The sequence below is a fragment of the Macaca nemestrina genome, chromosome 8 (assembly GCF_043159975.1).
Source record: "Macaca nemestrina isolate mMacNem1 chromosome 8, mMacNem.hap1, whole genome shotgun sequence".
Classification (NCBI taxonomy): Eukaryota; Metazoa; Chordata; class Mammalia; order Primates; family Cercopithecidae; genus Macaca; species Macaca nemestrina.
The window spans coordinates 7,106,033-7,118,585 of NC_092132.1; the positions used below are offsets into that span (position 1 = coordinate 7,106,033).

A 12,553-nucleotide genomic window follows, 5' to 3' on the forward strand; every position below is an offset into this window, starting at 1 on the left:
TCAAGTGATCCTCCTGCCTCAGCCCCCCAAGTAGCTGGGACTACAGGCAGGAGCCACCATGCCCAGCTAAATTTTTTTAATTTTTTGTAGAGACAGGGTTTCACCAAGTTGGTCATACTGGTCTCAAACTCCTGAGGTCACGAAATCCACCTGCCTCAGCCTCCCAAAGTGCTAAGATTATAGGTGTGAGCCACTGCACCAAGCCGAAAATTTTTTAAAAATGAGATGTGATACTAACCCAACAGGGATGATGAGAAGGTGCAATGGGATGAGGTGTATAGTGCTGCACGTGGCGAAAACATGCTTCCTTCAAGGTGGGTGGCAAAAGCTTTGGCCACTTCTAGAGAGGCCATGTCTGGAAACTCTGAGATAAATCAAGTCTGACATCATTAAAGTCTCAGAGTCCGGCAGAAACACATGTAGACCAAACTCTAGTTCTGAGCAATACCTGTTAAGTGAGTGGAGTGGGAACCCAGTGTAGGGTAGGAATTAAAGGGATGGTTTTTAGGGTTAGACAGACCCATGTTGCAAATCTGAGCCCTCTGCTTGTTAACTCTGTTAGTTTGAGCATGTGAGTTTCAGTTTCAGTACATACCAGAACGCTTTTAGAAGGATTAAATGAGACAGCACATGTAAAACCCTTGGCCATTAATTCAGTTGATTGTTATTTAGCACCTCTCGTATTCCAAGCCCTCACCTAGGCCTCATGTCTAGTACATAAAAAGCATTTAATAAATGGTATGTAATCGTTAGCATGGGAAAGAAGCAACTCTACTTCAGGGACATGAGAGAAATCTTTCTAGAAGAAACGGTCTTTGTGCTACACCTAGAGGACGAGAGACTGTGACAGTGAAAAGTGAATTTGGGATGGTAAATTGGAGTTACAGTTTAATACAGTAATTAATGACACATTAAAGAATTGAGAATTTGTTTATTGTATAAAAAGGAGGCACTGAATGTTTTCAGCAGGAGAGTTACCCGGTAAGATCTATGTTTTGTAAAGACTCCAGCAGCTTTGAGTTGGTTAGACTGGAAGTTACATCAGATTAGAGGCCAGTTTGTTAATGCAAAGTGTTTATGCCAACTGAAAGGGCAGAGAGCAGGTGTATTAGTCTGTTCTCACTCTGCTATGAAGAAATAATTGGCACTGGGTAATGTATAAAGGAAAGAGGTTTAACTGACCCACAGTTCCACAGTGCTGGGGAGGCCTCAGGAAACATACAATCATGGTGGAAGTGGAAGAAAACACATCCTTCTTCACATGGCAGCATCAAGGAGAAGTGCTGAGCAAAAGGGGAAAAGCCCTTTATAAAACCATCAGATCTTGTGAGCATTCACTCACTATCACAAGAACAGCATGGAGGTAACTGCCCTCATGATTCAGTTACCTCCCACCAGATCCCTCCCACCACATGTGGGGATTATGGGAACTATAATTCAAGATGAACTCTGGGTAGAGACATAGCCAAACCATATCATTTCACCCTGATCCTTTCCAAATCTCATGTCCTTACATTTCAAAACAAAATCATGCCTTTCCAACATTCCCCCAAAGTCTTAATTCATTTCAGCATTAACCCAAAAGTCCAAGTCCAAAGTCTCAACTGAGACAAGGCAAGTCCCTTCTGCCTATGAGCCTGCAAAATCAGAAGCAAGTTAGTTATTTTCTAGACACATTGAGGGTACAGGCATTGGGTAAATATATCTATTCCAAATTGGCCAAAACAAAGGGGTTACAGGTCCCATGCAAGTCCAAAATCTAATAAGGCAGTAATTAAATCTCAAAGCTCTGAAATAATCCCCTTTGACTCCATCTCTCACATCCAGGTCATGCTGATGCAAGAGGTGAGCTCCCATGACCTTGGGTAGCAATGCCCCTTGATTTTGCAGGGTACAGTCTCCTCTACTGGTTGCTTTCATGGGCTGATGTTGAGTGTGGCTTTTCCAGGCACATGGGGCAAGCTATCAGTGGATCTACTATTCTGGAGTCTGGAGGATGGTGGCCCTCTTGTCATAGCTCCATTAGGCCATGTCCCAGTGGGGACTCGTGTGGGAGTTCTGACCCTGTATTTCCCTTCTGCCCTGCCCTAGCAGAGATTCTCCATGAGGGATCTGCTCCTGCAGCAAACTTCTGCCTGGACATCCAGGAGTTTCCATATAGCCTCTGAAATCTAGGCAGAGATTCCCAAACCTCAATTCTTGACTTCTGTGCACCTGCAGGCTCAACATCAAGTGGAGGCTGCCAAGGCTTGAGGCTTGCACCCTCTGAAGCCATGGGCTGAGCTATACCTTGGCCCCTTTTAGTCACAACTGGAGCAGCTGGGACACAGGGCACGAAGTCTCTAGGCTGCGCACAGCAAGGGGGCCCTGGTCCCAGGTCCTCAAAACCATTTTTTCTTCCTGGGCCTCTGGGCCTGTGATGGGAGGGGTTTCCAAGAAGGTCTCTGGAATGCCCTAGAGACATTTTCCCCATTTCCTTGGTGATTAACATTGGGTCCCTCATTACTTATGCAAATTTCTGCAGCAGGCTTGAGTCTCTTTCTAGAAAATGGGTTTTTCTTTTCTATTGCATCATCAGGCTGCAAATTTTCCAAACTTTTATGCTCTGTTCCCTCTTGAAAACTTTACCACTTAGAAATTTCTTCCGCCAGATACCCTAAATCATCTCTCTCAAGTTCAAAATTCCACAGATCTCTAGGGAAGGGGGAACATGTTGCCAGTCTCTTTATTAAAGCATAGCAAGAATCACCTTTGTTCCAGTTCCCAAGAAGTTCCTAATCTCCATCTGAGACACCTCACCCTGGACTTCATTGCCCTTATCACTATCAGCAATTTGGTTAAGGCCATTCAACATGTCTCTAGGAAGTTCCAAACTTTACCACATCTTCCTGTCTTCTGAGTCCTCCAAGCCTCTAGGAAATTCCAAACTTTCCCACATTTTCCTGTCTTCTTCTGAGCCCTTCAAATTGTTCCAACTTCTGCCTGTTACTCAGTTCTAAAGTCACTGCCACATTTTGTGGTACCAGTTTACTCTATTATTCCATTCCTATACTGCTATAAAGAAATACCCAAGGCTGGGTAATTAATAAAGAAAAGAGGTTTAATTGACTCACAGTTCTGCTGGGCTGAGGTAGCCTCAGGAAGCTTACAATCATGGTGGAAGGGGAAGCAAACATGTCCTTCCACATGACAGCAGCAAGGAGAAGTGCTGAGCAAATAGGGGAAAGCCCCTTATAAAACCATCAGATCTCATGAGATGGAACTCACTGCAGGAGAACAGCATGGAGGTAACCACCCCCATGATTCAATTACCTCTCACTGGGTCCCTCGCACAACATGTGGGTATTACAAAAACTACAATTCAAGATGAGATTTGGGTGAGGACACAGTGAAACCATATCAGCAGGCTTCACTCCCATTTTATAACGGGGGCCCTGATACTATCCTGATGAGAATTTGGGAATCAGAAATCTTAGTAAAATGTTTAACCTTCCGACCGAAAGAGTCTTGCAAGTTTGTCTGCAGAAACCTTGGTGGAGTGAAACACAGATATAAATTCACAGTAAGGGCTAGATTTCTCCAGGGATGGGGGTAAAAATAGAACTGTCTTCTGTCTTCTGTCTTCTGGATTTTGCAGGAAGAACTTCTATCAGTTGGATCACAGCAACTGGAAACAAAGGGAACCCTTTAAGCTTGTGGGAAATGCCTGTCAAATAGGGCAAGCACTAACTTTTCCAGAAAAGTGGTTAAATCCAATTATCATGAAACAGGTGTGAAATTAACATTTAACCTCCAAAACCCCTTAGCCTTCACTAAAACAAGTTGAAGCAAAGAATCCATTTTTAACTCCCAAATGGATATGATTGGATTTCACTTGAGGGATTCAGATCCACCAGAAAAGCTAATTAAGTAAATAACAAGTTATTTTAGTTGTTAATCTGCAGTCTGTCCAGTGAATGTGCCAGGAATATCCACATACACACTTTCTACTTTTCTTGTGGATGTTCCTTTTATCCATCTTCCAGGTAAATTATAGAGTTTCTTCAACTTGCAATTCAAAAGAAATCAGAACAGTGATTCTATTTTATTATATGTGTGGTATTAACAACAGATAGCTCCTAGCATTGATGGAAGCCTTGCTGCTTGCCAGACACTGTACTGGAAGCTACCCCTAGCTTATCCCATGTGACCCCCACAACCACCAAATGGCTAGGGTGCTGGTATCAAACCTTCTGACAGGAAGAAGCAGAGTAGGGAGATTAAAAACTTGCCTTAGGTCACACAGCCTTTAGGGAGTTGAACCCTGAGAGGCTGGCTTTATTGCCCCCTCGCTGATTGGCCATACTCTGAGGATCATCTCTAGACAAATTCTTTCTATTATTATTATTATTATACTTTAAGTTCTAGGGTACATATGCATAACGTGCAGGTTTGTTACATATGTATACTTGTGCCATGTTGGTGTGCTGCATCCATCAACTCGTCAGCACCCATCAACTCGTCATTTACATCAGGTATAACTCCCAATGCAATCCCTCCCCCCTCCCCACTCCCCATGATAGGCCCCAGTGTGTGATGTTCCCCTTCCCAAGTCCAAGTGATCTCATTGTTCAGTTCCCACCTATGAGTGAGAACATGAGGTGTTTGGTTTTCTGTTCTTGCGATAGTTTGCTGAGAATGATGGTTTCCAGCTGCATCCATGTCCGTACAAGGACACAAACTCATCCTTTTTTATGGCTGCATAGTATTCCATGGTGTATATGTGCCACATTTTCTTAATCCAGTCTGTTACTGATGGACATTTGGGTTGATTCCAAGTCTTTGCTATTGTGAATAGTGCTGCAATGAACATACATGTGCATGTGTCTTTATAGCAGCATGATCTATAATCCTTTGGGTTATATACCCAGTAATGGGATGGCTGGGTCATATGGTACTTCTAGTTCTAGATCCTTGAGGAATCGCCATACTGTTTTCCATAATGGTTGAACTAGTTTACAATCCCACCAACAGTGTAAAAGTGTTCCTATTTCTCCACATCCTCTCCAGCACCTGTTGTTTCCTGACTTTTTAATGATTGCCATTCTAACTGGTGTGAGATGGTATCTCATTGTGGTTTCTATTTGCATTTCTCTGGTGGCCAGTGATGTCGAGCATTTTTTCATGTATCTGTTGGCTGTATGCATGTCTTCTTTTGAGAAATGTCTGTTCATATCCTTTGCCCACTTTTTGATGGGGTTGTTTGTTTTTTTCTTGTAAATTTGTTTGAGTTCTTTGTAGGTTCTGGATATTAGCCCTTTGTCAGATGAGTAGATTGCAAAAATTTTCTCGCATTCTGTAGGTTGCCTGTTCACTCTGATGGTAGTTTCTTTTGCTGTGCAGAAGCTCTTTAGTTTAATTAGATCCCATTTGTCAATTTTGGCTTTTGTTGCCATTTTTAGACATGAAGTCCTTGCCCATGCCTATGTCCTGAATGGTATTCTTTTTACCTCGTTTGCCTCGGAAATTGCTTTCCTGCACGCACTGGCCTGAATTTTCCTGCATTGTATTACATCTGTTGGTTTCCTTTGCTCTCTAGACAAATGTCTTAAGGTGAAGGCTGTGCCTTAATCATCTTATCATCCTAGCACCTAACCCACTGCCTGGCGTATGGTATGGGCCTAATACATATTTGAATAAATGAATTAAACGGAAATATAATTCTAAATTTATTTTCCTGTCAATATTTTAAGCAGGAACCTGGATCTCTTGGATTAAGCCCTTCCACAAATGTTTCTTAAGCACCCATAGTGAAGATGGTGAAGATGTCACCTGGGGCTATTTATTGTCAAGACTCTCTTTGCCATCAGAGACTTTAAATTTTACGGAGGGACTAAAACATGCCTAGAATATAGTATCCACAATATGACAAAACATCCATTGGAAAAGAAATTGAATAGAAGAGATCTAAAAAAGAATACGAGAATGAGTAAACATTACTGGTATATCAATTGATGAAAACCAAACAGGTAAAGATAGAGGAAGATGATCATAAACTCAAATATGATAAATTTTAATAATCACACATCTTTTCCTAATCTCCTTTGATCCTGACATTGATCATTGCCATCACATGTCCATTAATCTTTGGATTGCAGAGCTGGGCAGGAACTGCGCATTTGTGAGCTGAGTAGGTTATGGTCTTCCCAATTAGCGTTGACACAGCGAGTGCTTTCTGGCTTATGACAGTCTTTGACATCGTATTAGACTCTTGTGTGGATCATGGAGGAAGATGGTTTATGCTTTTCCACAGAAGAAAAGAGGTCCAGGGAGTGGGACGAGGGGGTGGAAGGAGCAGTGACAGGACTCAGACCTTGTCCGGTCAGAGTTGCCCCTGAAACTTCCGGAGCCCATGCCACCTTCCCCTCTAGTGATATAAGCTTGGAGCTCTGCTTCAGTGTTTCTTACAGGTATGTTGTTGGTATTCAGGGTGGGCATTTACATGCACACGTTGTAGGATGTGTATCATCTTTGACTTTCAAGCTTACATGCCAGTTATACCCTCTTTATTATCAAGACATCCACAAATGTCACATGCAAACACCTCCTGGGGGTGAACTACTCCTAAATGACTTATCCCAAAGGCTTCACAGGAACACCCCTCAAAGGGGCTGAGTTAATGGCACCATCACTTTCTTTACCTCCTTTTTCACCCTTTCAATTATCTTTCATTTAGTTTTACTCGTCCAGGAAGAGGCTCCTGGCTTGGTAAAGGTGGCCCAGACACCGGACAAGAACAGTCTATCATTTCTCTGGAAAACTTGGTCTTTGGAGCTGGATACTGCAAGCCGACTTCCTCAGAGGTAAGGCCTGCGTGGGGCAGTTGCTTCAAAACTTTCAAACTTTACTTTGCAGAGTGTATGTTCTATGAGATTCATGCTTCTTTGAAACATCCCCTTCAGAGATTTTTGCTAATTTAACCCTTCCTTTCACCATCTTCCCACCTCTTCTTTTTATCACTACAAGCTCTATCAGAAATATTTCTAAGGCCAAGCCCTGGGATAGATACAAGGAATATGGTCTTCATATGATACTTCTTATATGTGGTCTCTTGGAAGAATACGGTTCTCTGTAGGTCAGGAGGCTGTGCTGTGAGGGGGCCACTCAGACTGTGTGATAACATTGAAAGCCATGCCTGCTTTCAAAACCTAGCTCCCACTTTCATTTGTGCACTCTCTGAACATCAGTTTTCCCACCTGTAGAGTGGGCTCCCCAATAGCTAATAATCTCATGAAGTGTTATATGTACCCAAATGTTGTAATGAATGTAAAGTTCCTAGCCCGGTATCCAATACTCACTAGCTGCTGACTATACATATCCTGTCCTTCTCCTTGTTCTTTTATCCCAAGAAACAACCCTTACTCTTCTGTGATGTGCAGGGCTTTAACTACACAGGGTATGATTCTGCTCATTTCTCCTGAGCCAGTGTGTGCTGGGTTTTTATTAGTGGTCTACTCATAAATAACCAGCCTGTATTGTTCAGGATTCTCCAGCGAAACAGGACCAATACAGCCAATAGGATACACACATACACACACACACACACACACACACACACACACACACACACACAGATTTATCATAAGTAATTGATTCACATGATTTTGGAGGCTGAGAAGCCCCCAAATCTTCATCCAGCAAGCTGTACCCAAGAGTACAGATGGTATCATTCCAGTCCAAGGCTAAAGGCCTCAGAACCAGGAAAGCTGGTGTTATAAGGCCCATTCCAAGTCCAAGTCCAAAGGCAGGAGAAAACTGATGTCCTAGATCAAAGACAATAAATAAGAGACAGTTTTCTCTCACTCAGTCTTTTTGTCCTATTCAGGCCCTCAGTGGATTGGGTGAGGCCCATTCATGTTAGAGAGGGTTATCTGCTTTATTCAATTGACCAGTTCATCCAGACATACCCTCACAGGCTTACCCAGAATAATGTTTGACCAAACATCTGGGTGCCTTGTGGCCCAAGTAAATTGATACATAAAAGTAACCATCACACTAATAGTAACCATCACTACTAATTTCTGAGTAGCCCACATTATGTGTTAAACTGTCCATGCCCAGTCAGCCCCACAAAAGAGGTGCTCTATCCTCATATACAGTCAGGCTCTGTGCACAAACTGTTCAGAATATTAGGTAATGCATTCAGCTGGCTCTCCCGTGATGTCATCTTTGCAAGCTCTGAGACCCAGCCAGGAGGTCTGGTGGCAAAAACTGCCCAAGTCGTGTCTTCATCTGGTCCAAGCTGCTGTGTCACGCGACTTTATGGTCCTGAGAAGCAAAGAAAAGAGTGGTCAAGAGCCTGCTGAGAGGACCTGAGGCCAGAAAGGGGTTCTATGTGATGGAAGGAGCAGATTTTAGAGCCAAATAAGACCAGTTCCAGGGTAGACTCCAACGACTTGTAGATGCAGAACTTCAGTCAACCACTGAGCTTCTCAGAACCTGATATCCTTAGCGCTGATGTAGGGCCCAGAAGATAGGAACTGAATGAGTAAGAAAGCGAGTGGAAAGCAGTGAGCCCTGTAGCATGTCGTTGGACTATCCCTGCTGCGGGTCTTTTGCACCAGGACCACCACTGAGGCAGAGCTCCCCATGGTCAGCTGAAGCCTTTGCAGTGACTAAATCACATTTCAGCTTCTCCCTGTGTCCAGCCTTCCTTCCTTCAGCCCCCATGTGGGCTGGCACCTAGAGTTTCAGTAGACCGCATGTGGAGACTGAGGAGCCTCAGAGCCAGGGCTGGCCCTCAGAACCTTAGTAATCTACTGCCTGAAAATCTTCCACTCAGACTGTTTTCCAGGGAATGTGGCCTGGGGCGTTAGGGGATGTCATTGGTCACAGATCAATTCAGAACACTTTCAACACTCATCTCCCAAGCCAAGGGCCTTTGCCGAGGCTGCCACAGGAGCTTATGAAGATGACTACAAGAAGGTTTCTGTCCTGAAGGACTCTGATGTGCAAATCCCCGCACACCCTCCAAGACCTTGTTAGATGCCACCGCTAATGTGAAAGTACTCTCTGATTTTTTAAAAAGAAATACTTCCTCTTCAATTCTCTAGGCATTTCTGTGTCCCTCCTCCACTGGGCTCTGAGTGGCTGGGAATAGAAACCTCCTCATTCAGCTCCCCATCCCTAGGGCCAACACCATGCCCACCATACTCAGTGCTCAATAAAAGTGTGGGGAATGAATGATATAAATGTGTGAATCCTGTTCATGTAGGAAGCTGAGCAGCAAGACACTGAGGCCACACGGACCATCCGTTGCTTCACACGGCAGGAGCCAGCAACAGGCTGCAGGAGGCAGCTGTGGAAGGAGGGGCATCTCCGCTGACGTGTGCTTGCCCAGCTCAGAACATTAGACCTGGTGTGGGGTGGGATGGAATGGGACACATGATAGACCATTTCAGTCCACCAGACTCTATTACAGATGACACATCTGAGCATGGCCCAGCCAAATTTCTATCTCTGAGACTGACACGATGTGGTAGAAAGCAGACTCTGGTTACAAATGCCCGCTATGGTAAATGCTGTGTGACTTGGGGGAACTCATTCACTCTTGTGGAAACTTAGTTTTCTTAACTGTGAAATGGGATCACATCTACCTTCTAGGGAGGATTTCAGAAGTTAATGTGTGTAAAAACACCACAGAAATAGACTTAGGCCCATGATACAGTATAGCATTTCTTTTTATTTCTCTTCTTGGCTATTTTTGGGGATGTGTGTCAAAGCAGACATCCCTGTCTTTTACCAGAGTCAGATAAAATGGTTTATTTGTGAGTGCTTAGCTTTGAACTTGCTCACGGAGTTGAGCTCAATGGGTTATTTTCAGGACTTGATTCTTTTCCTGTGCATTTTCTATTTGATTCGCATCCAATTATGCAGATTCAGTGCTGTGCACCCACCCTGTGCCTTCCCACCAGAGAAGTGCTGCCAAGCAAAGAATAAAATCCACTCCTTCCACCTCCCCTGGGAGCTCTGTATCCAAATCCCTGAGAAGCCCAGCGCATTAACAAATAACACTGGAATCCGCACAGATTGCAGCATCAGCTGGAAGGATTAGAGAACAGGTGCTCCCTTCAAAATAAGCCTTTCCTTGCAGAGACATTTGCAAAACTGGAGTTTCATAGCAAAATGAGCTGATTGGCATAAAAAATCACAGGGAGGTGAGGGTTGCTGCGACAGGCCATGTCTTTTTCTCATTAGCCCCGGCCCCTCTCCCCTCGTGGCCTCTGTTCTTTCCTGCAGCACCTTTGACATCTAGACATTCCACATTTAGAGTTGGTGGAACAAGTACTTATATTCCCTCTGCATCTGAAACCAGCAACTTCACACTAGGGGAATTATTTACCCTCTTTGACTCATGGCTTAGCTGTCAAAGGAGATACTAATGCCTGGCTCACAGGGTGCTGAGAAGATGAAATGAAATAAGCTTATAAAGGCCTTGCGCATAGAGCCTGACACAAACATGCCCAATAAAAACCTCCTGCTGAAATTATTTTTTCTGTTATTTATCCACATAATTAAATCAAATGTTACTCCATGAGCTCCAATGCAGCCTTGTGGTGAGACATTGAGTGAAGGGTCTGCCATGTGGTTTTCCTCAGTGCCAACCTGCTGTGTGACATTGAGCCAGGCACCTACCCTTTCTGGGTCTCAGTTTCTCAAGGTATAGAGAGACAATTGGATATGATCACCCCGGAGGCCTCCTTTAGCCCTTTGTGTGCTGTTTTTAATTGTGAGATCCCTGACACTGCCTGGTCCAGTTGGGGGCAGTTGGCACATGCGCGATGTGTTACTTTCTCCCGAGTAACAGAACCGATAAGTTGTACGTGTGTGTGTGAATGTGTTTGCGCGTGTGTATTTTAAGATTTTAAGAAATTGGGTCACGCACTTGTGGAGGCTGGCACGTCTAAAGTCTACAGGGTAGGCTGGCAGGCTGGAGACCCAGGGAAGAGTTGCCATCCAAGTCTGAATGCCGTCTGCTGGCAGAATTTCTTTTTCTTTGGGGAAAGTCAGTCTTTTTCTACTGAAAGGTCTTCAACTGACTGAACAGGGCCCACCCATACGACGGAGGGTCATCTGCTGTACTCAAAGTCTAATGATTTAAATATTAATTTCCTCTAAAAGATACCTTCACAGAAACATCTGCAATGTTGGACCAAATACCTGGGTTTTGTGACCTGACCAGGTTGAGACATAAATAGCCATCACAGCTGATGAATACTCAGGCTCTGACAGACTGTCATTAAAGATCAAGGACTCAGACTGGGTGTGGTGGCTCACGCCTGTAGTCCCAGCACTTTGGGAGGCCGAGGCAGGCAGATCACCTAAGGCCAGGAGTTCAAGACCAGCCTGGCCAACATGGAGAAACCCTGTGTCTACTAAAAATACAAAAATTAGCTGGGTGTGTTGGTGGACACCTGTAATCCCAGCTATTCAGGAGGCTGAGGCAGGAGAATCACTTGAACCCTGAAGGCGGAGGTTGCAGTGAGCCGAGATCGTACCACTGAACTCCAGCCTGGGTGACAGAGTGAAACTCTGTCTCCAAAAAAAAATCAAGGATCCAGTTACTCAGAGTGAGGTGCAACCTGTTCTTCCCCAATAAAGTCTGCACACTCCTTTTCTTTTCGCTGACATAAGGAGGGCTGTTCCTTCATCCAAGGGAAGAATGGCAGCCTAGTGGGGAGACACGGACTTTAGGGAGATTTCTTTGTCTTCAGACCTCCATTTCCTTGGGCAGGAGCTTTAGTACACACGCTCATTTATTCATCAGCCATTTATTTCGTGCCTACTGTGTGCTAGGATCTGTGAGCTGCAGGGGCTAAGACAATGTATAAAAACTCAGTGCCAACCCTTAATGGATCCTGTGAGTCATTCACCATGTTGTACATGAAACAATTATTGTACATGAAATAATTGAAAATTACACATTTCACAACAGTGTGAAAAGTGTGTTACTGATCATTTCAAATCATATTTTTGAGCATCTACTTTACATCAAATATGCTGGTAAGCCACTTATGTGCACGGACTCCTTCAATTCACAGAATGGCCCTTTCATATTTTCTTTTACAAATGAAAACATTGAAACTGGGAGAGGTTAAGTATGTCACTGCAGCCACACAGCTGAGCAGGGACCAAGCTGGAGTTTTAAATCAGTGAGCCTGATGCCATCTCCTCATCCCCATCAGTAACCATGATGTGAATGTTTAACCAAAGAAGGTTGTGATACCTTTTGTCCTTCTTTGGAAGGACTTGATAATATTCTAGTGTGTATGTGGGGGTGTGTGTGTGTGTGTGTGTGTGCGCGCGCGCGCGCGCGTGTGTGCGTGTGTTCTTTATCCATTTATTCATTGATGAGCATTTAAGTTGTTTCCACATTTTGGCTTTTGTGAATAATGTGCCAGTGAACATGGGAGTGCCGATTTCTCTTGGAAATCCTGATTTCGAATATTTTGGATATATATCCAGAAGTGGGACTCCAGACTCTAAGCTCCACCAGAGCTTAGGGTGTGTTTCT

The 12,553-nt window shown here is 44.1% G+C and overlaps 1 protein-coding gene across 13 annotated transcripts in view; it reads left to right on the plus strand.

The window, feature by feature from the left end:
- LOC105488273 (family with sequence similarity 135 member B) overlaps window positions 1-12,553 on the plus strand; it is a 363,325-nt gene that overhangs the window by 237,794 nt on the left and 112,978 nt on the right. For all 13 annotated transcript variants that reach the window (XR_011606684.1, XM_011752155.3, XM_011752152.3 and 10 more), the window contains one exon: window positions 6,716-6,842. Coding sequence is in view for 12 of the 13 variants with exons in the window: in XM_011752155.3 (XP_011750457.2) it covers window positions 6,716-6,842 (127 nt within the window). In the remaining variant the exon portion in view is untranslated. The remainder of the gene's footprint in view (window positions 1-6,715; window positions 6,843-12,553) is intronic.